This window comes from Terrapene carolina, unplaced genomic scaffold (genome assembly GCF_002925995.2).
Source record: "Terrapene carolina triunguis isolate 2854851 unplaced genomic scaffold, T_m_triunguis-2.0 Scaffold211, whole genome shotgun sequence".
Taxonomy (NCBI): Eukaryota; Metazoa; Chordata; order Testudines; family Emydidae; genus Terrapene; species Terrapene triunguis.
In genome coordinates, this window is record NW_020664562.1 from 10,776,144 (window position 1) to 10,799,390 (window position 23,247).

The 23,247-nt window shown below is 39.3% G+C and overlaps 1 protein-coding gene across 1 annotated transcript in view; it reads right to left on the reverse strand.

Moving 5' to 3' along the window:
• Positions 1-23,247, reverse strand: part of LOC112117767 (potassium channel subfamily T member 2) — a 287,927-nt gene that overhangs the window by 125,018 nt on the left and 139,662 nt on the right. The window contains exons 10-11 of the mRNA XM_026655747.2: positions 3,502-3,682; positions 1,896-2,060 (exon numbers count right to left, since the gene is read on the reverse strand). Of these exons, the coding sequence (XP_026511532.1) occupies positions 1,896-2,060; positions 3,502-3,682 (346 nt within the window). The remainder of the gene's footprint in view (positions 1-1,895; positions 2,061-3,501; positions 3,683-23,247) is intronic.

A 23,247-nucleotide genomic window follows, 5' to 3' on the forward strand; every position in this document is an offset into this window, starting at 1 on the left:
CCCCCGCAGCCCTGACCCCCAGCTCCGAACCCAGCCCCTCTGAGCCGGGCACCCCCCGACCTCATCCCCCCCACAGCCCTGACCCCTAGCTCCAACCCCATCCCCCGCAGCCCTGACCCCCAGCTACGAGCCCAGTCCCTCTGAGCCGGGCACCGCCCGTCCCCATCCCCATCCCCCCACAGCCCTGACCCCCAGCTCTGAGCTCAGCCCCTGTGAGCCAGGCACCCCCCAACCCAGAGCCCAGCTCCCCACCCTGCCCTGGGCAACAGCAGTGCCACCCCCAGGCAGCGACAGCCGATTGACACCAACCATCACTATCACCTAGCGACAGCCCATTATGTAATTGCAAATGTATATATACTATTAAAGCATTTAATGTTCTTAAAGAATATATTTCATGTAATTTCAAATTATTAAAAATTAATTTTTGAATGTATTTCACTGGTTATTTTTTTACATTTCCAAATACATGTTACTATAGTATTGCAAGACTTCCCTTTAGTGCCCCCCCCCCCAGTAGAGGATGCAGAGGTGCAAAGGGTTGCCTATTCAGCCCTCTCACACCAGCTCCCATTTAGGGGAATAACCTGGCCCTAATTGGGGAAGCAGAGACAGCTGTCACCTAATTAGCTTGAGGCTGTATAAAAGCTTCAGGGGAAGGAAGCCAAAGGGAAAAAGCAGGAGTGGAAGTAGGGACCTCCCTTCTGTCCTTACTTACTGCAGATAGTGAAGAACCAACTGTACATAGTGAAAAGTGGTAGGAACAAGTCTGTGAATAAACTGCATCAGTGGTTATTAACCCCAGGGCTTCAGAGTGACTTTGTGGACCTAGCAGGAGCCAAGGGGGCCCCTGCTGCACTCTGCTACAAGCAGGTTTAAAACAAACATAAGGAAGTACTTCACAGAATGCACAGTCAACCTCATTGCTAGTGGATGTTGTGAAGGCCAAAAGTATAACATGGAAGTAATGGGCCACTCTCTTACCACTTCAGAAGTTATTTTTCCGCCCTTGGTATCCTGCTGTTAATTGATTTATCTTGTTAGACTGACCTCACACTTGGTAAAGCAACCCCCATCCTTTCATGTATTTATACCTGCTCCTGTATTTTTCACTTCATGCATCCGATGAAGTGGGTTCTAGCCCACAAAAGCTTATGCCCAAATAAATTTGTTAGTCTCTAAGGTGCCACAAGTACTCCTGGTTGTTTTTGCTGATACAGACTAACACAGAAAGTGGGTGAGGTAATATCTTTTATTGGACCACTTCTGTTGGTGAGAGAGACAAGCTTTGGAGCTTACACAGGGCTCGCCTTCAGATGTAAAATTTTCACAGAGCAGATTAGGATATAGTCAGCCATATGAAAAAGACATTTCTTTGTATTCCCTAATTCTCTTAATGCTTACGCTGAGAAACTCTTCACTTGTGAGCAATGTTGACTATCAGGCTATGTCCATTGCACTATACCATGTTCTGTCTTAACTGCAGCAATCACAATTATGTTTAAAAACTCTCATTGAGTTCAGTGGACGAGGCCCCAGAATAGCAGAAAAACATGAAATGACCAATTTTCTTATCTTTTTCTTTTTACGCATCATATTGGGTTAATCCAAACGAATTTTCACAAAATTTGTTGGCTGTAAGATAACTGGTATAATCAAAGTAATTAGACTCTGTGTGACACAAGCATATTTCTATCTGTTTAATCCAATTTAGATAAATTTAAAATGAATGCACCCTGTACTTGTTCTGAGCGACTTCTTGCAATTATACTTGCTTCAGTCAGTCAGTCATTCTTTAATTCAGACACACAAATTACAGACCATTTGTGAAGATTGTCTGCGAGTGACCAATGTCTAATTGAATTTATTATTTTACTCTTGCATTGTAAATATACCTGCAGTCTGGGATGAGCATAGAACTCATTTAAGAAATCCATAAGCAAGTCAATCTTCAGGGAGCTGACACACAGTACCACATGTTTCTCTGTCTGAGCTCTGTGTCGACTGTAGTTACCCCCAGACTTCTGTCTCTCCATCCACAAATAAGCCAGCTGTTCAAACTGCAATATATTGTCAAATGTGAATGAAATACATATAAGCAGCTGTGCAATATACGCATCTTTATCAGTATGAGTTAATTATATTTTATGCTTTAGTCCATCCATTCATTGAATTAAAGACACACTTAGAACCCCCACCCTTTGTCTTTGTTTCTTTCCAAGAGCAGCAATTTACAACTAAGCAGATGGGATGGCTGATGGGATGGCACAATAATACATCAATAGGCCAATCTCAAGCATTCAAAAATCATAAAGTTGAGTTAAATCATGAGATTATTTTAAATGTATTTTTTTCCTGGTATTTGAGTCTTTAGGGTTAATTTGTAATTTACACGACTCCAAGAGATGGGACTGCAAGAAAAACACCAATGTATTACTTATGTATAATGGAACAATGCCTCAGTTTCTCCCCAGAGATTTTTAAAAATCTAAAGTTGGCAACTCTTGATACAATGAAGTCTGCATATTATTTCTTACTGTCTGATCTGCACCTTAAATATTGGCATCACTTAAACATATGGCTAAAAGAAACATCATGTTCTGTCCCTGCTGCTCCTGGAGAACTGCTGGTTTTTTGGTATTGACTATGGCAGCTGTTGAACTGGACTTCAATAAGTGGCACTTTTCCCTCTACCACCTTAATCAGCATCCCCCGATTCACAATAAATTCTGCTTTGAGATCCTAATAAAGGGAACTCTAGGGATCAATATGATATGCAATGTACCTGGAATAATTTAAATACATAAAAGCATTACTTCAATGGAGTAATGTCCACATGTTTTATATACAATTAGTACCAATAAACCACCATGCATATACCATTTCAACTTCGAAGCTCCATACAAGCTAGCTAATGTTCACAACAATCCAATGAGACTGGAGTGTTTTCTTATCCGCATTCTACTGAGGCAGGGATGTTAAGTGATTCAGTGTCAGAGCAATGATAAGAGCTGGCCCCCAGTCCTGTGCTCAGACCAGTACACAAAGCCCTTTTCTCCCCTTGAGGTGTTACTCTGAAGCGGAAAATGCTAGGAATAGCTAAGTGTTTGGAGAAAGCTTTAGCTGCTTGTTAGTTTTGCTGCTATTATTTAAGTTCACAATAAAGGTAAATCCCAGCATGAGGGTAAATTTGGACAACACACAGTGTCTGTATGTTCTTTGGTGTCTGATGGGAGCCAGCAGCTTCTACGAGGATTTGAAAACTTGTTAGCTCCTCTCATTTTAGCATATATAAACCATATGCACATTTATTTTACAAACAAGGAAACAAATAAGAAAGCTCCAACTCTGCATAAAATGAAGAAGCATACAAGTTGGTGTACTCTTTTTTTTTTTTTTTTTTTTGACATTACATACACAGTAAGGACAGTTGCAAGATATATTTCAAGATAATACAGTCTTTTCCCCAACTCTTCCAAATGGAAAACAATCAGAGTTTACCTGTATGGGCAACACCACAAGGGCAACACAGATCATAATGACAACCAGCAGTTTTGAAGGCCAGATCTTGGGTGTAACATCCCCAAAGCCCACAGTGGAAAATGTCACTATGCAGAAATAAAGGGAGTCAAAGAGAGTCAACTTGTTTCCTGCTCGCTCCAGATGCTGAATTCCGCAAATACTATGTAAAAAAGAATGAATAAAGAAATTAAAAATAAAACTAGTACCTGGAATAAATCCAAAGTGTTATGACTCTCTTACTAGCAAGGAGAATTATTTTCTGCAAATGTATATATTACTTCGCAAAGAAGAGAAAATGTTGGTTCAAAGCAAAAGTCTTTTAAAAATTGTATTTAAATGTCATTTATTCATAATAAAGTTCTAACTGTTATCTTGGAATAAGGATAAAATGATAGTTAATTATGCATTGTGTTTTAAAAATATCAGTTTTAAATTTGTTGCCTTTCAATTTAATTTAATATCCCCTTGCTATTGTATTATAAGAACAAATAAATGGGAGCACATCTTACCTTTATAAAATGTATCTAAGGATACAAACTTTAAAGCCAGATTCTACTACCCTGACTCATGCTGAGTACCTGACTGTATGAGTAGTCCAACTGAACTCAACAGGTCTACATGTGGAATATGGTTCTACTAATTGTAAGTAAGAATGACAGAACCTGGTCCTTAGGTTTGTTTGTTTTTCAGTTTACTTTCATATTGATTTGGGTGCCTTTAAAATGTCTGAAAGATTTCTACTGGTTACAATGAGCTTCCCAAGTTCAAAGATAGGGATTATCTGTGAATTTAGCAGAATCCTTTACACCAGTGGAAAGTTCTTTAACTGCACCTGCTGTACAGAGCATCTCTGAGCTTGCATATTAGTGATCCCATCCTCCTAGGAGGCTGTTGACTGTCTTTCTGTTTTAAAGGTAATTTCTAAATAATGCCATATTTCTCAGTCATAATTCTACTGTACATCAAAGATGATTTCTTGGCATAGGATATCTAATTGGCCACAATTGACCATTAAGAACTCCCAGGTAAAAAACCTTTAATCATCAGGCAGGCCCTGTGTTTATAACAATGTTAGCAGTTCTTCTTCTGTTCTCCAGAAATAATTTACTAGTGGGCAGTAGCATTTCCATAACATATGGATGAGATCCCCAGTTTCCTCTTCACTGTTCTAGCATTTGTAGTTTTCACACATCCCAAAATGTTCTGAAGATGATTTTTTGTTGGATAAGTTTCAACCTTCAGTCATTGGCTGCATTTGTATTCCTACACACTTTGTTCCAGATTTTTTCACTGAGGTGGTAGTTCAGATCTTTCCTCCATACTCTCATTAGTTTGTCCCTTTTAAGTTTTAATTATAGAAAAGAATTCTTGAAGCAGTAGTTTTCTGTCTTTATAATAGGTTCTGAAAAGTTAATAAAGGGAACTGTGGAAATGCCATTCCAGTGAAGATGGATAGTCAACTTTCCAACCGTAGATCAATTATAAGTTTTAATCATAGACTGTTTTTCAGGCTATTTGGGTCAGGCTACTTTTCAGTGTTATTTTTAAATACTGGAGTACGCAGAGAGAGATCCATTCATGGAAATATTATAATGTTAAAAACATTGCTCTCTTACTTTGCATATGTCTTGGCATCCACAGTGTGATTTAAAGCTCTTTGCTTTTAGAATTGACCACTCCAAGGCTTTGCTGTTATCGAATGAAGTTCACCAGGTGCTGAAAAATCCTACACTATTCCTTGTGCATTTTTTAAGCCTGATAGTGGGGCTTGACCTTGGCCTCAGAGAGAGAAGCATCAAAAGGGCTGTGTGATTAGCACTTATACAGACCTAGTGGCCCATACCTTACCACGTAGAGGTATACTAGAGCTATAGCTTCTACTCCAGCCCATAGGCTAGAATGAATGTTTGTTGATTGCCTGTGTTGCAGCTCCACTATGGAGAGCTATATATGCCATCTGGTTCTGAAAGAGTTAATTGGAATGGGAGAGTCCAGTTAACCCCCCTAGTCACACCGGAGGCTGGGCCAGGTTCAGTTTAGGGTGAGACTGAGCTGAGGAGGAAGTGGGTGGTGATTATAAAGCCAAGAAACTGGGAGCAGAAGGAGACTATACGGAGAAAAGTAAGGAACTCTGCTGTCCCTCTCTTGGCACTAGCAAATGTAGTGACTGGGAGGATCAAGGAGAAAGTCCAGGGTAAAGTAGGTCCTTACATCCTCTTTTGAGTAGGGAAGTCTGTCAGGAGGCCAGGAGAGACAAGGAGAAGCTGCTGGGGTAGAACAAACTCTGATGATGAACCCTGATAAAAGAACAGGATTGGGACTTCTAGGGAGAGAGTCCTGGTAGGTGTTCAGTGGAGACCAGAGCAGGGGAACTTAAGAAGCATCAAAGGTTAATCCTAAAGAGGGCAGAAATTGGTTTATTTGTACTTTTGGTTTGGGGATTTTGTTGGGGGATTTCAGTGGAGAGCTCTGCTGACAGGCTACAATAAGAAGAAATCCAGGGTGGCAGCAGAAAGGTGTCCAACAGAGCAGACTTTAGCTGCTAGTTATAGGGGTCCTCAACTGGAATCCAGTGTAATGGCAGGGCTTGGGTTTTCCTTCCAGCTACTGGGGAAGGTGGTATGTAATCCTGGCATAAAAGAATGACTTCTGAGAGCCCTGAGATGCAAGGATCACTGGGTTGAGAGCTGGGGTGAAGACTTAATGTAAGGACATTGGACTCATGTTGTGTCGGACTTCATTATCCCAGAAGGAGTAGAATTAAAAGGTTATCTGGCCACAGGGCCGAGTTGTGATAAAAGACAGACCAGCACAGGATTGGTGGGAGCACTATAGGAAAGAACTGCTATGCTATGCCACACTCAGCCACAAGGGAGGGCGCTAGTGGTGAAGGTGCTCTTCAACAGCCATGGATTGCTTTTGAATTCTGGTGGTGGCATACAATTGTCTATGACAGTTATTCAGTGTTTTTCAATGGAAAGGCTAAAAATCACCCTTTCTGCTTTCATTAACTGACCATATGCACTAAAGTGAAAGTTCTAGAACATCTTTAAGATTGTGAATTTTTTTTTTTTTTTAAGACTCTCGTTTTTGTGAAGGCAATATTTTCTTGCTCCTCCCTGTAAGAGTCCCACTAACAATCAATTTTTTAGAAATACTTCAGATAGGAAGACCTGGATCTTGGTAAGAGGTTTTACTGTATTAACATTATACTGTAATGAATTTTAGTTGTCCCATCTGCCCAAATCAATTATCTTGACTGAGCTTAATGTAGTGGGGTGCTTACCCACTCCTGTCCTGAGGGGTTTAAAACAGCCCTGGAGGAGGGCTGTAGAAGGGCAAAAGGCCTGGCTGATTAGGAGGAAGCAGGCTCAGCTGGGGCCACGCCCCAATCAGGGCCCAGCTGGCCCTATAAAGGCTTGAGCCAGGCGCTCAAGTAGACAGTCTCTCTCTGCGTTCAGAGAGAGAAGGGCCTGGCTGCAGGGAGCTTAACCAGGTATCTGGAGTGGAGCAGGGCTGGGGAAAGGCCAAGGGAGCTGGGGAGCTCCGGCCTAGGAAAGCCCCAGACTGCAGGCCTGGTAAGGCCTATTAGGTACTGGGTTGCAGGGGGCAGCCCAAGGGTAGCCAGAGGCAGCAGGTCCAAACCCCTTTGCCTGTGATGAGTGGCTTATACACTGCAGTCTGCCCCAGTGAATGGGGGCTAGATGAGGACTGGCAGTAGCCAAGACTGAGGTGAAGTGGGGATAGTGGGTGGGGGGACCCTGAGACTAAGGGGTTACTGTCAAGGGAACAGCACCCCAGAGAAAGGGGCACCGGGTCCGGGAGGGACACGGGGGCCAGCAGTAAGGTGGATCTCCGGCCTGCAGAGGGCGCTCCTGGCTGGAAAATGAGCTAATTCCCAAGGACAACCAACAGGAGGTGCCGCAGGGGTGAGTCCACACCCTTACACTTAACCACAATCAAGAATACACTCGCTGAAATTCTTGTCCCATTGAAATCAATAAGAATTTTGCCATTGACTTCAATGGGGCAAACATTTCACCTTCTGTCTCCAATCATAGCATTTTATCAGAACACCAGACATTCCCTCAAGCTATCATAATTATTTTGGCCCAAGTCCTCAAAGGTATTTAGGAGACTAAGAGCTTAACTCCCATTGATTAAATACTTTTTGAGGATCTGGGTCTTTGTGCCTAATCCAATGCCCACTAGCCTGAAGGGGAAATCCAAAGCAGTCTTTGGATCAGGCTTTTTGAGCGCTCTTGTGAGCTGTCCGGTGCCCTCAAGTCTCACTGAAGTCAATGGGAGTTGACTGTGCATAGCACCTTGAAGGATCAAGCTCTTTAGACCTAATATCAAACACTAATAGAGTTCTGCACTCTATTAACCTTCAGTGTCACCTAATCATGCATCAATCCTGGGCCCCAAAATTAAATCAATGCAAAAGGAGGTAACATTAAACTTTCAAACCCTCCTGAAGCAAGAAAAAATTTACTGTTGTGGTTGGAATTGCCTTAGTTTTGCTACAAACCAGAAAAGTTGCTCACAGCATTGCAGTACAGCTGACTTTCAATAGATGGCTTTGTGGGTATATAACTGCCAACAAAATTTGTCTATTTCCTCACATATTCCTCCATCACAAATATTATCCTTTAGTTTTTCATCTAGTACATCTGAATAAATATATCTCATGCCATGTCCTTATCTAATCAGGTTATCTTGGTTTGCTACACTTCTGGGAGGGCATAGTGGGAGCTAGTGGTTGACTATGATACCGAAATCTGTAAGAGGCTTAATTACTCAGGTTTCCAAAATGTACTTATATACCTTGATGCTACCTGAGTGCTTTATGCAACTAATACTTCCAAAAAGTGTCCTGTTTTTCTTACTATACAATTTTAATATTAAGCATTGTTTCAGAAGATAAAAAGGGATAATTTTCAGCTTATCATATCAGTGTTCTACTTCCTTTTATACATTTAAACATAATACATCAAGCTACATCTTCATAATGGTTTTTAACTTTTACCACTGAAAAAGATTAACATGAACAGTAGCATCATAATACTCAGTTTTGCTGGTCCAAGACAAACAATAATGAAGAAATCCCTGGCCGGGTCTACTGGTCTTAACAGAACAATCATGAAGCAAAAGATTATTGAAACTCGCAATACCTTCCACTGGTTGAGAAAATAAGCTATAGTAGTGGCTGATTAGACAGAAAATATCCAACTTAAAAATGTGGGGCCTGATTCCCCACTTTTTTATAGCAGTTTTATGCTTCTGTAAACTCTGTTTCAGTGGAGTTACCAGTTTAAATTCTATTGAAATGATAGCGTGAAACCAGTTTCACAGAGGAGACTCAAGCTTTTAATTAGAAAACAAAGACAAAAGTCTCAATAAAAGAGATGTATACCAAAGAGAAATGAATTCAAAAATATAAAGAACAAAACAAAGTACAATTTAAACATCTACAATAATTTCAACTAAACAGGAAAAGTTAAACATGACACCTGTAATCTCTAAAGATTAGGAAAGATAGTCATGTTTAGATAACCATTTGAACTTTGAAAAGTTCAATGTCATCATTTACTGGAACTTTTATCTATTTCCTGGGAACTGTTTGTGCTTATTTTTCTGTGCCACAACCTTGTCAGTCTTTTTAAAAGTACACACCTTGGAACTAGTATGAAACCCAATTTAAAAAAGATGAAAGTGGAGAACTGCCTAAAGGCATAAAAGAAAAAAATAAAACACAGGAGTTGATGTCTAACACATAAGAGCTAATTTTCCAGACTACAGCAGAAGAAAGGGGAACCAGTTGATTCCGCCTCCTGACTTTAGTGAATGTCTCTGTTTCTTGGGGGTGGAAAAGGGAAGAGAGGGAAGTTTGGTTTGGGCAAGGTTCCACCAGTCTTCTGCTTTGACAAGCTATAGTAGCTCAAATCTTGGATAGCCCTCTATGGGAGGATCACCCCAGTGCAGTGGATCCCACAATGGTGTACAGTAGTACAGTGACTCCTACACTATTTATTCTCTTTGCAGCCAGCACTGGGAGACTGGTCAGGGAAAAGGAAGCCTGACCAGTGCTTCCCTGCACCCATATATCCTTGACTTCCATTGGCAGCAGCCATAAATTAGAGTAGCCTGAAGGATGCTGTAGTTTACCGCCTGGGACAGGCTTCGTATACAGATCCAGTAAGAGAGCACTAAAGTAGCTTAAAGCCATTTTTACATGCATGCTTTTCCTGAGTTATGCTGTGAAGTCCTCTGTCATAGCCAAGGAATTGGGGCCAATGTTTTTAAACCTGGACCCTATATTTTGAGCTCACTAGCCTAATTCAGAACTAGTGTCCCATTGCAACAACTCTGCATTGTTCATATCATTCTGCCATACATTGTATAAATGAATAGATTACATAAATATCTTGTGAAAAATAAAAAGCAGAATGTAGCAGATTTCCATCTAATTTATGTAATATTCTTACCAAAAGGAATTTTGCAGTTGGTAAAACATCTTTCTGCAGAGCAGTTAAACTGTCCAGGTAAAGATACTTAAAAGCTCAGTGCAATATGAAAAAACAAGCTTAGTGTTTTTTGTCTGACTTCCACTAATTTGTGAGCATCCTGGAGATAGGAATCAATAACTGCTGAGGAGTAAAACAGTCCTCAGGAGGAAATCAGATTTAAACCATGCTGTTGTAAAAGCATGGGTGGAAAAGCTAATGACAGCAAGGACAATTTATATTAGACTTTTCTGATGTACTTATGTTGTCATTATTTATAATTATAACGTGAGTGCATAGTCTTTGGCAGATAAATCATTCAGGGAACCCTCAATGATATACAATCTAAATAATGCAGAAAGGGATTACATTAAAAAAATTAAGAATGGGGAAGGAGAGGCCAAGAGTTACAACAAGAGCTGGTCAAATAATGAAAAAGAAATTGCAAATAATTCAGCAAAAAAATCAAATTTCATCACAAATTATTTACAGCAAATAATTAAATCAGCTCTGCATCAGTAAAAGACTTACACTTATTGCTCCCATGCATCTTGCTAATAGCAATGCCACCCATATTTTGCAGAGAGATGTGATAAATATATTGTGCCTCTTGGTGCCTCAACTTCCCTCTCCCCACTAACCTTTCTCCTCCCAAGACTTATTTTAACGTTCCAAATTTGTATCTGGATGTGGGCAGTTGCAAGAATTTCCCAGAGAGTGGGACAGACACCCTCCCTCTGCATGTTTTGTGTGTGTTACACTAATTGCTAGCCCAAAATGCTTAGAAAGGAAACCTTTTACATGGAACAGCTGAAAAACAAACCACAGAACTGTAAAGACACTTTATCATCATATTCTCAGGTATCCATTTAGAAGTAAATAAAACACAATACAGTCTCAGCCAACTTGACGATAAACCGTATCCTGCTGCTGAGAACCCACAAACCCTTGGATGCTTAAAGATAGGCATATCTATGTTGGCCTTTGTTTTTATAATGATTCCCCACTTTTTCTATCCCTAGAAGAAAAATGTATACGGATACTCTTAGTTATTAATATATAAGTGTATGGTCACTGACTAGACTGCAAATTTGTACAAAGCACTGACTGGTGAGTATGGGCCGGCTGCTATTCTTGTTGAAATAAATGGGAGGTTTTTAACTGACTTCACTGAGGAGTAGGATCTGACCCTAAATGTAAGCACTAGCTTGGTGACTGGGCTTGAAATGGCAATAGGTCAAAGTGCACTACAGAACTTTTAGTGTGTGGTAGAAGGGTCTGCACAGCCACTTACCGTATGACATGCCAGGGTGTAAATCTATAGCATGGCAACTTACTGTGCACTAAGAATCATTCTGTAGTCCACATTAATGAAAATATCCCATTGAAACCAATGGGAATTTTCCGTGAGCAAAGGCTGCAGAGATTAGACTGCCAAAGAGCACTGATATTAGACCAGGTTAATCATTTAATTGCCCAACAAGACCATTTGTCATGTTTGCATTATTGATTTTAATGTTCCAATGAAATCTTCATGTATACAGGATAGGTTTTTCTTTCTTTACAGGAACACTAGCAGACCACCCTCAGGTTATGGGGGGAAATATGGGGCATATTCATGGAGTCAATAACATTTAATACACACATGAATTGAAGTAGATGTTTGTCTAACATCACCTAGAGCCCAAAGTTGCACCAGAAGCTGATGATGACCTCCCAGGGAATGGAAACTAGGCACCTAAGGAATACTTTGTCTGCAGTGTTGGTAACCTCCAGCTTTAATCAAAGTTTGGAAGAGATCTGTTCTGAAACTTTGCAATCATCCCCCAGGAGAAAAAAGAGGTTTTATTTTTTAACTAATCTCCTCCCCTCCCAATTTAATATTATGTCTTAAAGGCTATGGGGCTTCACTGTCAGCTCCAAGAGGCATGGCAAGTGCAATGGGAGCACAGCCACTGCACCTAATTTGAACAGTGCAGCAGATCTGCTCAGCTGGCCAGAAAGTCTAATGCTGGTGGTAGCCTGTGCAACCCTTGCATTTAGAGGAGTGCAGGGGCCACATTATACCTGGCCCCTGACTTGGTGTTCACAGATGGAATGCTCTTTTCTCTCTCCCTAAATTCTTATGCCGGAGCCCATTGCTGTAGTATGTGAGCACTTCTGTAGTATCTAAACCGACCCTTCCTCTGGCACTTTCATGCAGGGACAGATGCTTACCTTACATTTTAAATGACACTATGAATCTCTCTATATAATATTTACAGAATCAGTTTAAATCTAGACCCATTAGATGTTTCATAGCAGCTGGATCCATTAACTCTCATGTTATCCTTGGTGTAAGTCCACTTTAACCATTGATATCAATTGAGTTACATGACTAATTAACTCAGCGGCTCTACCAGATAAATAAATAGTTTAAGCTAAGTCATAATTTATTATTTATAGAGAATGTCCTCTGAACTCTGTTTTCTTCAATAATCCACTACTGTGTGTTTTATGATTTGCTCCTACACAGTCACTATGTGAAGAAATTAACTAAACAAAACAAATTTCCTGATATAGGCTAATATCTTTTGATGTTGGTGTAAACAAAGAAGGAATTAAACAAAAGAAAAGAATTTGCTAGGGACCAATAAATTATCGGGGGGGGGGGAGTATCCATGGGGAATCATCTAATAGGAGGAAATTGGTGTTGACAGCCCAATCACTGAATTTTTCAGCTAGTGAATACCAAATGTTTCAAATTTTTGCCAATAATAATAATAAAACCTTCCAGTTTTTGGATTGAGTTGAATGAAAATGGAAATTTGTGAATATTTCCATTTTGTTGAAAACCCATTTCCCATCAAACAATATAAAAGATATTTTGACTAGCTTGAGTAGACATGTAAATTCTGAAATTGTATAGTGACAAAAATATAAATTTGAAAAGTATTTAAATCAAGTGGCAGAATTTTTTATTAATGACAGCGCTGTGCCTAAATCTTGCACAGGCAGATTTTTAAGCCTGTGTGGATCACTTTTCAGTATCAGGGCTTTAAACGAGGGATTAATAACATAAAAGCCATCCAGTAATAAACTGTAATTATCTACCTCTTCTCCAGTCAGTCTTATTCCATGCAATATCTTAAGAAGAAACCCACTAAACTTATACCCTTAACTGTTTTTAGTCAGCAGAAAAGGAAAGGGTTTGCTTCCCACAAGGATCCTGGTGACTGCAGCATTATGCACTGAAAACTACTAATGACTCGCTCCCCAACCACAAAAATGCAGGATATGGAGGTCTCTCTCTTAATTTTCAGTAAGAATCATATGAGTTCCTATTAAGCCTTTCCATCTTTTTTCTGCAACTCTCTGGTGCGGCTTCATCAGAAATTCTGTGTAAAACTCCGTATTTTTCAAAGCAGCTTTTCCTTTCACAGATATCTTTTCTCACTTAAAGACATACAACTGTATTGATTTTGGGGGGGGGGGGCACGAAAGAGGGCATAGGGAAATCCAAAGTGCATGTAAGGGAATAGAACGATAGCCATTGACTTCACTAGGCTTTGTATCAGGCCTTAATAGTCTAATGGGGTTGCATGAGTTTCTCAAGGAAGCAGCATTCCTCAAAAAGGATACTCCAACAAGTATTAAATAGCATCTCCTTAGGCTAATTTCAGAATTGACAGATGGCGAAATGTTCAGATGCTGATTTTGTCATTCTATTTTAACTACAAGGGCCGCTCCCTGCTACTTCCAGCAGTCTGGCACCATCATGATTGCTTAATCACGGCGTCCTCCATGCCCAGTGTTGTCCTCTTCAAAGGACAACTGTCTTCTTATTCAGCTGTAGAGGGTCTACCAGAGCAGTGGTTTTCAACCTGTGGTCCATGGACCTCTGGGGGTCTGCAGACTATGCCTAAGATTTCCAAAGGTGTCCACACCTCCATTCAAGAAGTTTTTTTGTTCAAGTATAGCTACTTTTAAATCTGTTATAGAATGTCCAGGGAGATTGAAGTGTTCTCCTACTGGCTTTTGTATGTTACCAAAAAAACTTCAAAAACAGACTTCAAAGAGAAACTGCAGAACTAAAATTCATTTGCAAATTTAACACCATTAATTTGGGCTTTAATAGGGATTGGGAGTGGCTGGCTCACTACAAAAGCAACTTTCCCTCTCTTGGCATTGACACCTCCTCATCAATTAATGGGAGTGGACTACGTCCACCCTGATTGAATTGGCCCTGTCAACCCTGGTAAGGTAACTCCCTTCTCTTCATGTGTCAGTATAATAATGCCTGCATCTGTAATTTTCACTCCATGCATCTGAAGAAGTGAGTTTTTTATCCACGAAAGCTTATGCCCAAATAAATCTGTTAGTCTTTAAGGTGCCACTGGACTCGTTGTTTTTGTATCAGTTTAGTTACTTTATGGCATTTTGCAGTCAGATTTTGTTAGTCTTGTAAGATTTTTCCATTTCTTATTGGAAACATTAATTCTAATTTCTAGAGAAGACTGGCAAAACGGCACTGGATAAAAGTTAATTATATAATGGTTGTTTTGTGGTTTTTTTCTCTACATTCTCCAATTTCAGTATGAACATTTTCAGACAGCTCTGTTAATAACTAATGTTTATAACAGCTGAACTTGAAAGATCAGGTTCTACTAGTAAATCATGTGACTTCCAGCAATTGCAGATCTGACTGTTAAACAGAATGGCCATGTAGTGAAATGATCATCTTGAATAAATATTTGCTGAAATTGACTGACCCTTCCTGATCATACTGAGAAAATAGAAGTAAAGCCATGGTAAAACAAACTCTGGTTAGTGGCATTGCACAAGTACACTGGGATAAATTCTGTCCCCAGGTATATCTAAACAAAAGGATCTGTACACACATTAGTGAATAAGCAACAGCAATCAAGAAATTATGTGTAGTTTCACTGAATGTGTGGCTTTCTATGTACAGTGAACCATAACTATAAACCGTAACTGTAAATTCTATAGTATTTAGACGCTGGTTCTGCAAATTCCATGTGTGGATCCTGTGTGTGTTGAGAACCACACGGATTCATAGACTGACCTATAGTCATATGACAAGTCAGTGGCAATGCAGGAAATAGAAATGTCTCCTGTGCATTAACCATTAGACAATACTCTCAGTGTACAGAGTGACTAAATAGGTAATGTTACATGCATGTCCTTTCTGAGAAGGTATTAGTATATAATCTAACTTTGGCAGTAAAAGCCATGTTGGGTTAAAAGCATCGTGGAAGCCTTTAGAAGTTCGAAGTCAAACTTCAAATTCAGTAAGTAATTCAGATTTGATATGCTTAGACTATTCATATTCACCTCTGGAGGGTGTGGCAGTACTTAGACAAGCCACCCACACATTCAGTATAGGAGTTAAATATATTTAATTCAATTAACTACTGAAGTGTTCATTTTCCAAATATTTGTTAAGTGTGTGTGTAAGGAATCAGTGTAATTAACGTATATAGATTCCTGACACAAATCGAGAGGACAGATGCATCCTTTAGGACATCATAAGTTGACTTTCTGGTAACAAAATATATAGTACAGAACCAAGTCTTGGTTATAGAATTGTGCTCAAGATGTAAACTTTGACTGAAAAAACAACCATGTTTCTAGCCCTTATGGTTGCAAATCGTAAAATGTGAACTGATTGCAAATTAATACAGTGATGTCTGCAGCAATAGCTCTGAGCAGTGTGGTCTGCTCCATTAATGTCCGTGCGGTGAGATTTTTGAAATTTTAAAGATGACAATCTCTCCTATTGAAGTTGTTGCATTTTGTATACATAATTCAATATTCATTGGACCATAGAGACCAACTATATAGTCCAGTGGTAAAGGCACTCACCTGAGAGATGGAAGTACAAGCTCTTGCTCCAAATCAGGCAGAGCAGGGATTTGAAAACTGGTCTCCCCCATCCCAGGTAAGTGTACCTAGTCAGTAGGCTATCATGGGGGTGGCTTTGGGGGAAGAAGGTGCTGCCCTACCTTAGGTGCCTAACTCCACGAGAGGGTTATGGCTGTGAATCCCAAGAAGAGATAAGTATCTCCTTCCAGCCCACAGTTAGGGCCCTAACTACCTTTAAGGTGTGTGGTTTAGGCCTTGCCCCCTCTCATCAGCATTTCTTACTGGCTAGCTTAGGCAGCTCCCTGCTCAGTTTCTTGGCTGCTTCTGGAATCCCTTTCTTAGGGGGCCTAATTCTCCCTATGCATTGTATAAGGAGCCAGGGCACCTAACTTGGGCTGAAGATTCCACTGTGCTTTGTGGATCTAGCCCACAGTTGCTTTCCTACCCTTTCCTCAGCAGGCACTGTTCCATCTCACATAAGGATCTGGCCTGGTAACATTACAGCCCATTTAAGGAGTGGAAAGATTGTTTACTCCCTGGTCCCACAAGGCACCTCTACAAAGTTTCTTCTTGTGAGAAAATTTACCTTTTCCTTCGCACTAATTCTCAGATGCTGTCTATCTAGTATATGACATCTGTAGGACACCCATCAGTATAGTGCCTATGATACTGGCCTCATGTCACCTAGGGAGGATGGTTGATGGGTAATCAGAGAGTAGTGGTGGTTAGTTTTGTATAATTTTGGGGGGGATGTATATAGTAAACTGTAGATTATGCTCATGTTGTCAGTTATTAATGCTTTGGGGACACCGTACTAAATGGGGAAAATAGTTATTTAATATGTCAGACTAAAGGAATGACAAATTGCCTAGAAGTCAAGAAATGAAAAGGGAAACAAGAATGAAAACCATAGATGGTAACGTGCTAACCAACATTTGGAACTGCCAATTAAAATAAGAACTGAATTGAGGAGACTCCTTTGTTTCATTGTCCCACTAATCTAGACTGTGTCGGGGGGGTAAAGGGGCATTCAGCAGTGAAATCTATTAACTATTTTTCCCATTATGAAATCCTCTTTGTACTTCCAGCTTTAGCTAAACTATTTGAGTTCACCGCCACAATACGTGCATTGAGATCTGTCTGTCTCTGTTATTCCTATGAAATTCTACAAACTTCTGTGATCATAAGAAATGCTTGAGCTAAAAGCCTCGTGGCTTGAATGAAGGATGCAACTTCCCCTGTGCAGCCTGACCCAGTTTCTATTTTTTTGACTTTGCATTCTGCAATGTTGTCTTGTGCACCCAAAATAGTTCGTATACTTGAGGATCTGTCCATTGTGTACTGGACCATTTTTAACTATAAATTCTTTGTACTTGGATTTTTAATTATTCAGAACAGTGTGCAAAGCTATGACAGGTGCTTTCAATAAAACAAATAAACACAAATGAAGAAATGTATATTTAAATCCTGGAAGTGTCTTTGTGACCCATACAAATCATCCAGTGCATTATGGAATATCTATAGTGAATCAGGAAATACCAAGAGGTTTTCACACATGGAGGAAAAAAGATATTTTAAAAAGATATATTTCTGTGCTGAATTCACGCCCAGAAGCTGGTAATTTCAGGGCAGAAATCTGTATTTAACTTAGTTTTTACATTGCTAATGTTCTCCTTTAAAGTTGAACTGCAAACCAAAGAGACTTTGAGGGAGGAATTAAGCATACTTAATAAAGGAAAAGTGACATTGCAAAATTTGACATCACCATTCTCCCAAATGTATCTGATGCTGTCTATTTGAAATCTGTTTTAAATCTCTTCTATATAAGATATTTACAGAGAAATGTCCTGGCCTAGGGTTATAAAACCTTTCAATTATAAAAGCATTGTTGCTTGATTCATTTTGATTACAGATAGAGTACTGAGAGGCCCAAGGCTTATAGAAGATTATATCTGCAGTTAAGAAAATGATAAAGTTAAATTGAGCCGTTCATCTCTTTGAGAAGAATTATATGTTGCCTTTTCAAAAAGATTAAAGGCAAAAAAGTTAATGAAACACTGAGAACTGTAATAATGGGTCAGATTCTCAGATGGTGGAAACCAACATCACTCCATTGATTTCAATGGAGAGAGATACATTTCCACCTACTAAGGCACTTCTTCAAAGTGCTTGCAGTGTTATCTGTAGCCCACCACTACCTGGTATAATATGAAGGAGTGCAATATATTCTCACTGTTTAAAAATTATTTAAAAATACCTAACTGAATTAAAATGACTGTTCCAAGCTATCTAACTAAACTTAATTGCAAATATGATTTCCAAAGTATAAATTGTGGGGTTTTAAAAATGTTTGTACACCATCTATTGACTGCAAACTGATTTAAAGGTGGTATCTTACTACATCAATCACCTTGTTCTTGGCAAGTTTTAAAACTGTTAAAGTTTGGATATGAAAATTTTGTTTTGGTTGGTTTTTTTTGTTTTTTTTTTTTAAGAAATTTGCTTGAATCATAAAAGTTTGACTACTAAAAGCTAGTGATTTTTTTTAAATCATGACACACTGAGTATTCTGATATCCATAACTGAGTTACGTCCACTATTAGGAGGACCACTTTTATTCTGACATCCTGATTTACATCCTTATATTCACCTTTGTGCCATATGGCTTGGCTGAAAAAGATTTGACTCATGCAGATCTCTTCAGAATTGTTCTTGCCTTGTCAACTACAGCTAGCGTGAATTTTATTTCTTTTTGGTGAAAAATTCCATTTGTGTTGAAAATGAAATGTTTAAACATGTTAACTTACTTTTTTTTTTCTTGTGGGAAATGTTCATTGATTTCAAAACAAAACTTTTGCAGAAAATGCACATTTCTGGAAAATCTCAAAACTTTGAATTTCAAAATTTTGTTTCAGATTTTAGTTTATGGGGATTTTCTTATACTTTCACTACATATTATGCATAACCACTACTGACAGGTCATACTATGACACAATAGCTGAAATAGTCTTTTTTTATAATTATTATTTTTAAAATAATTAAGGGTGGTTCTTAGTACTGATTAAAAGATCTTATCTGTGGCAGAATATTTGGACAAAGCAAACACACAAGGTCTTGATTACAACTTGAGTATTGATTTTGCAAATGCTCCAAAATCCTTCTTTTTGCATTATACAACCAGGTCTAGTTAACACAAAAATCTGAAGGGTGGGAAAATAAACAATTTTATTTTTACTTTCCCTACACAATTCTTCACATTTACTTTCTTGTTTTCACTGCATAATAATGAGCTTGCAAAATATAGGAGTCTGTCTAATTTGTTGATATAAACACTCTGTAAACTGCAAAGCAAACTAATTAAAAGCACTCATTCTGTGTCTCTTGTTTTCACACAAATAAACAATCATTGATTAAGGTTTGTATTATATGTGAGCCATCCATTCTTAATGATAAATGCTTCAAGACAGTGGAAGGTTAATAGAACTTAGTCAATTAAAATGCTTTGAAAATATTATGGAGCAAAAGAGTTTTGTATAGCATGGTAAAGTCGAGCAGAACAAGAAAATATATCCAGTTATAGGAATTTGTAATGGAATTAATACCATTAAATATCCATACCCCTTATATGATTTCCTAACCCTTTTGTAATGTCTTGGTGATCATACTGATTTACACAGTGGCTGCAAAATGTAATTAGGCATGGTATTCTGTGCCCAGAGGAACTGGCAATTTGATTTCATGCCTGTTATTAAGTCTTCACTGTGCAAAATCAACCCACATCTTGTACTTAAGTATTTACTGAATGAATACCAATTAGTTTTGTTTTCTCAATTGCTATGACTCAGTCATTTGAACTATTATGTATGTGTATATAAAACTGTGCACATACGCTGTAGAAATTTACAGCATAGCAAAATCTGAAATATTTTAGGCTCTGATTTTACAAAGTACTTAAGTACGTGCCTAACTTTAAGCTTGTGTTTAAGTTCCATTGAGTTCAGTGGGACTTATGCTTAACTGTAAGTGCATGTTTGTGCTTAGATTCTTTGCTGAACTGGGGCTTTAATATACATGTGATACTAGGCAATGAAAACATCTAGATGGGGAGGGTTGTGGGGGCTTTTGGGTTGTTTTTTTCCAGGGCGGGGGGAATGAGGAGGAGACACAGATTTCTCTTAATCACAGTATTGTCAACCGTCCTTGAAGGTTGGTACCTGTACATTTCATATACCAGCCTCCTGTTTCTTGATGTAGTGACTGGAAGAATCTTTATTTAAAAAGATTGCTTTCAGTGATTTATTAAAAGAGGTCCGACTAGATGATCACAATGGTCCCTTCTGGCCTTGGAATATCTGAATATGTTAACAGTGCTAGAAGTGCACATTCACCGGTGCTGAGCTCACTCAAAATCATTTTGTACTACTTTTTAGAATGACATGGCAGAACAAGTGGTTGAGTCCATAAATGTTGCTAAAGATGTACATTTAAATCCACAAGAAATGACCAGAAATAGCAGGGACCATTATACATTGCTACATGGGAACGTTACTCTTTATTTAACTTATCCAAGGCTTATTTGTTAATGTAACTTAGTCATGTAACAGCATCACCATTTTTATTGATGTATTTATCGTTAGCTGGCAGAGTATCATGGCAGTGTAGATGGCAGCCCATGGTCAGGAGAATGCTGTGGCTTCCCTTTTCCATCAGGTTATATTAAAATAGAGAGAGAGATACTGAGCTGGCACACAATGAATGCCTCATTTTGATGCATATCAGAGTGATCTGGGGTTTGTCGTGATGTTGCAACATTTCAGAGAAACCAGATGGAAGGACTGAAACTTTGAGATGTTTCCACAAATCTGACAGGATGTCTAAAAGTATCACACTGTTTGCTGTTTTAAATATTTGCCTGAATAACTTTGTGTATGGAGATAATATATACCCTGTAAGTGTCTGCTGTACAAATAACTGTAGCAACATTGAAGGCTATGTGTTAATAACTTTATTCTGTGATATATAACGGGCTAAACCATCAATTCCACATTTAGAAACTGAGGAAGCATAAAAGTCTACATTTTAAAGGTCAGAGTCAACTCCTCTCTGTGATGGGGCTAACTTCCATCACTTGTTAAATGACGGGGTTAAGGCACCTGTGACTGATTACCTTCTGGTGTGAGGGGGAAGAGTTAAGTAAGGGTCATTAGGCACCCGAGCCTTATAAGGAAGCTAAGGGAACTTAGTAGGGGTGAGATTGCAATGGAGGCAGTACTTTTCTGTGGACTCAACCTCTCAGAGAGTTGGCTAGCTCAAGAGAGTCAGAAGAGCAGAGGTGCTGCTGTAACCCCCTCCCCCCCACCTGAAGTGGTTTCCATCATGTACAGGGTTTACAGTTTGGTTCAATAGCTCTCAGCACCCCCACTATATAAATTGTTCCAGCACTCCTGCAGAAGAATCGGAGGGTGTAGGAAGAAACTAGAGGCCTGAGACCAAAGGGAAACTGTTAAATACAAGTTGTGGGGAAGCAGTACAAGGGGGTTTGAGGATAGGAGGTGAACCAGGGAAACAGCATCATGTCCAAGTAGCAGACCTAGTTACTTAATACAGAATCCCTGGGCCAGACCCCAAGTAGAGGGTAGGTCTGGTTTCCCTACCAGCACTAAGGAAGGCGTAGGAAGCCCAATGGAAGAAACATTGAACTCTCAGTGGGGCTGAAGATTGACTACCCCTCTCCCTCACAAGAATGGGTTGAGGAATAGCCCAGGGCAGGGGCTAAAGACTCTTTTCTGTTGGGACATTTTGTGAACTTTCAAGTTGGACCTTTTTGTTACCCAGAAGGGGACAGAACTTCATGTGACTTGGCGACAGGGCTGAGCCATGGAAGACCTAGTCAGAAGCAGATGGTTGCAGCACTGGAGACAAGGGCCCTTGCAGGATAACACACTGACACAAGAAGGTGCTTCGGGTGGTAAGTAAACAACCTGACACACTGTTAATAAGGGGCTTTTTGTTGACAAAATCCCTGTTATACTGTAAGTAGTTTGTCAATTTGTTATGAATCAGTCAGTGAAAGAAATTTTTTGATGTTTGCATGCTCATGGCTTTTGGAACAAAAGTGAGTTGTTATAATTTCAAGTCAAAATTGAGTTTTAAATAGTAAAGCAGCATTGGAATTAGTCATCCCCAGTAAATATGCCACTCTGTCAGTTGGTGTCTAAAATGATATTTTCAATGAGAGCATCTGATATCAATTCTTTCTATTTGTTGCCAATACATAATCCGATGTGAAATTTAATACCTTCATGTAATGAGTGATATGAAAAACACAGTAGCACTCACTGCTGTTAAATTGTCCTATGGCTGGTACCTGCAACCAACCCTACCTTCTGTCTGTCCTGGCAAACCAAAAAATTAAACCAAAGATCTTCTACTCATATTTTGGTACAATATTTTGCTATGTCCAGACTTTGATTGCAGTCCAGATCTATTTTTTTCCCACATCTTATCTCATAGAATGTACTCCTGCCTGTCTCACTTATGAGTGCAATCAATTCCTTCGGTACCTGAGTAGTGTTCTCCTCTCCCCCATTCCCACCCACTTGGCTTCTCTTTCCTTCATTGCTTGATGGACTACCAATTCTAGTTTTTACTAAATGCTCCCATATTACATCATATTCTATACCATCAGCCTGATTTTTGCCCTTATTTACATCAATGTAACTACACTAACTTCAATAGTTACTCCTAATTTACCTTGTCTAAATTAGAATAGAATTGGGCCCTGTCAATGGCCTCCAGCCATGCTACCTTGTGCTGCAATCCTATGAGAGCTCATAAAGAAGGAATAGGTCAGTCCTTGGCAGTTCCTGGGAAGCCTTCAATCCACATGCTGCAGGAAGTGGTGTTGATGATTTGGTGATCTTACTGCTGAGTCGGTACTAAAAAGCCACCCCACCCCAATGTTGTAGTAGGGATCAGCGGGGTGCTCAATGTGTCAGCTTTTTGATAAGCTTAACACTAAAGTCCTGAGTGTCTGTGGCTTTCCAAGTCTGCATAATTTTTTTAGCCAAACCAAATGTCCTGGCCCAATCCCAGTTTGGGTAAATACATTCCACCCACCAAAAACTGAAACTTCTATTTGGATATAATACTGATTTCCACATCCTTTTCTAAACTACTAGATGAAATCAGGCATAACAGAAGCAGATGTTCCTCAAGGTTTCATTTCTAAAGGCCCAAATGGGATGCCATATATGCTGACTTGGGAAACTGGGCAACATTCATCATCCTTTTCTTTAAAAAAAATTGAAATTAATAGTCTCCCTTCTGAGATTTTTCTCCCGGAGACCTCGTT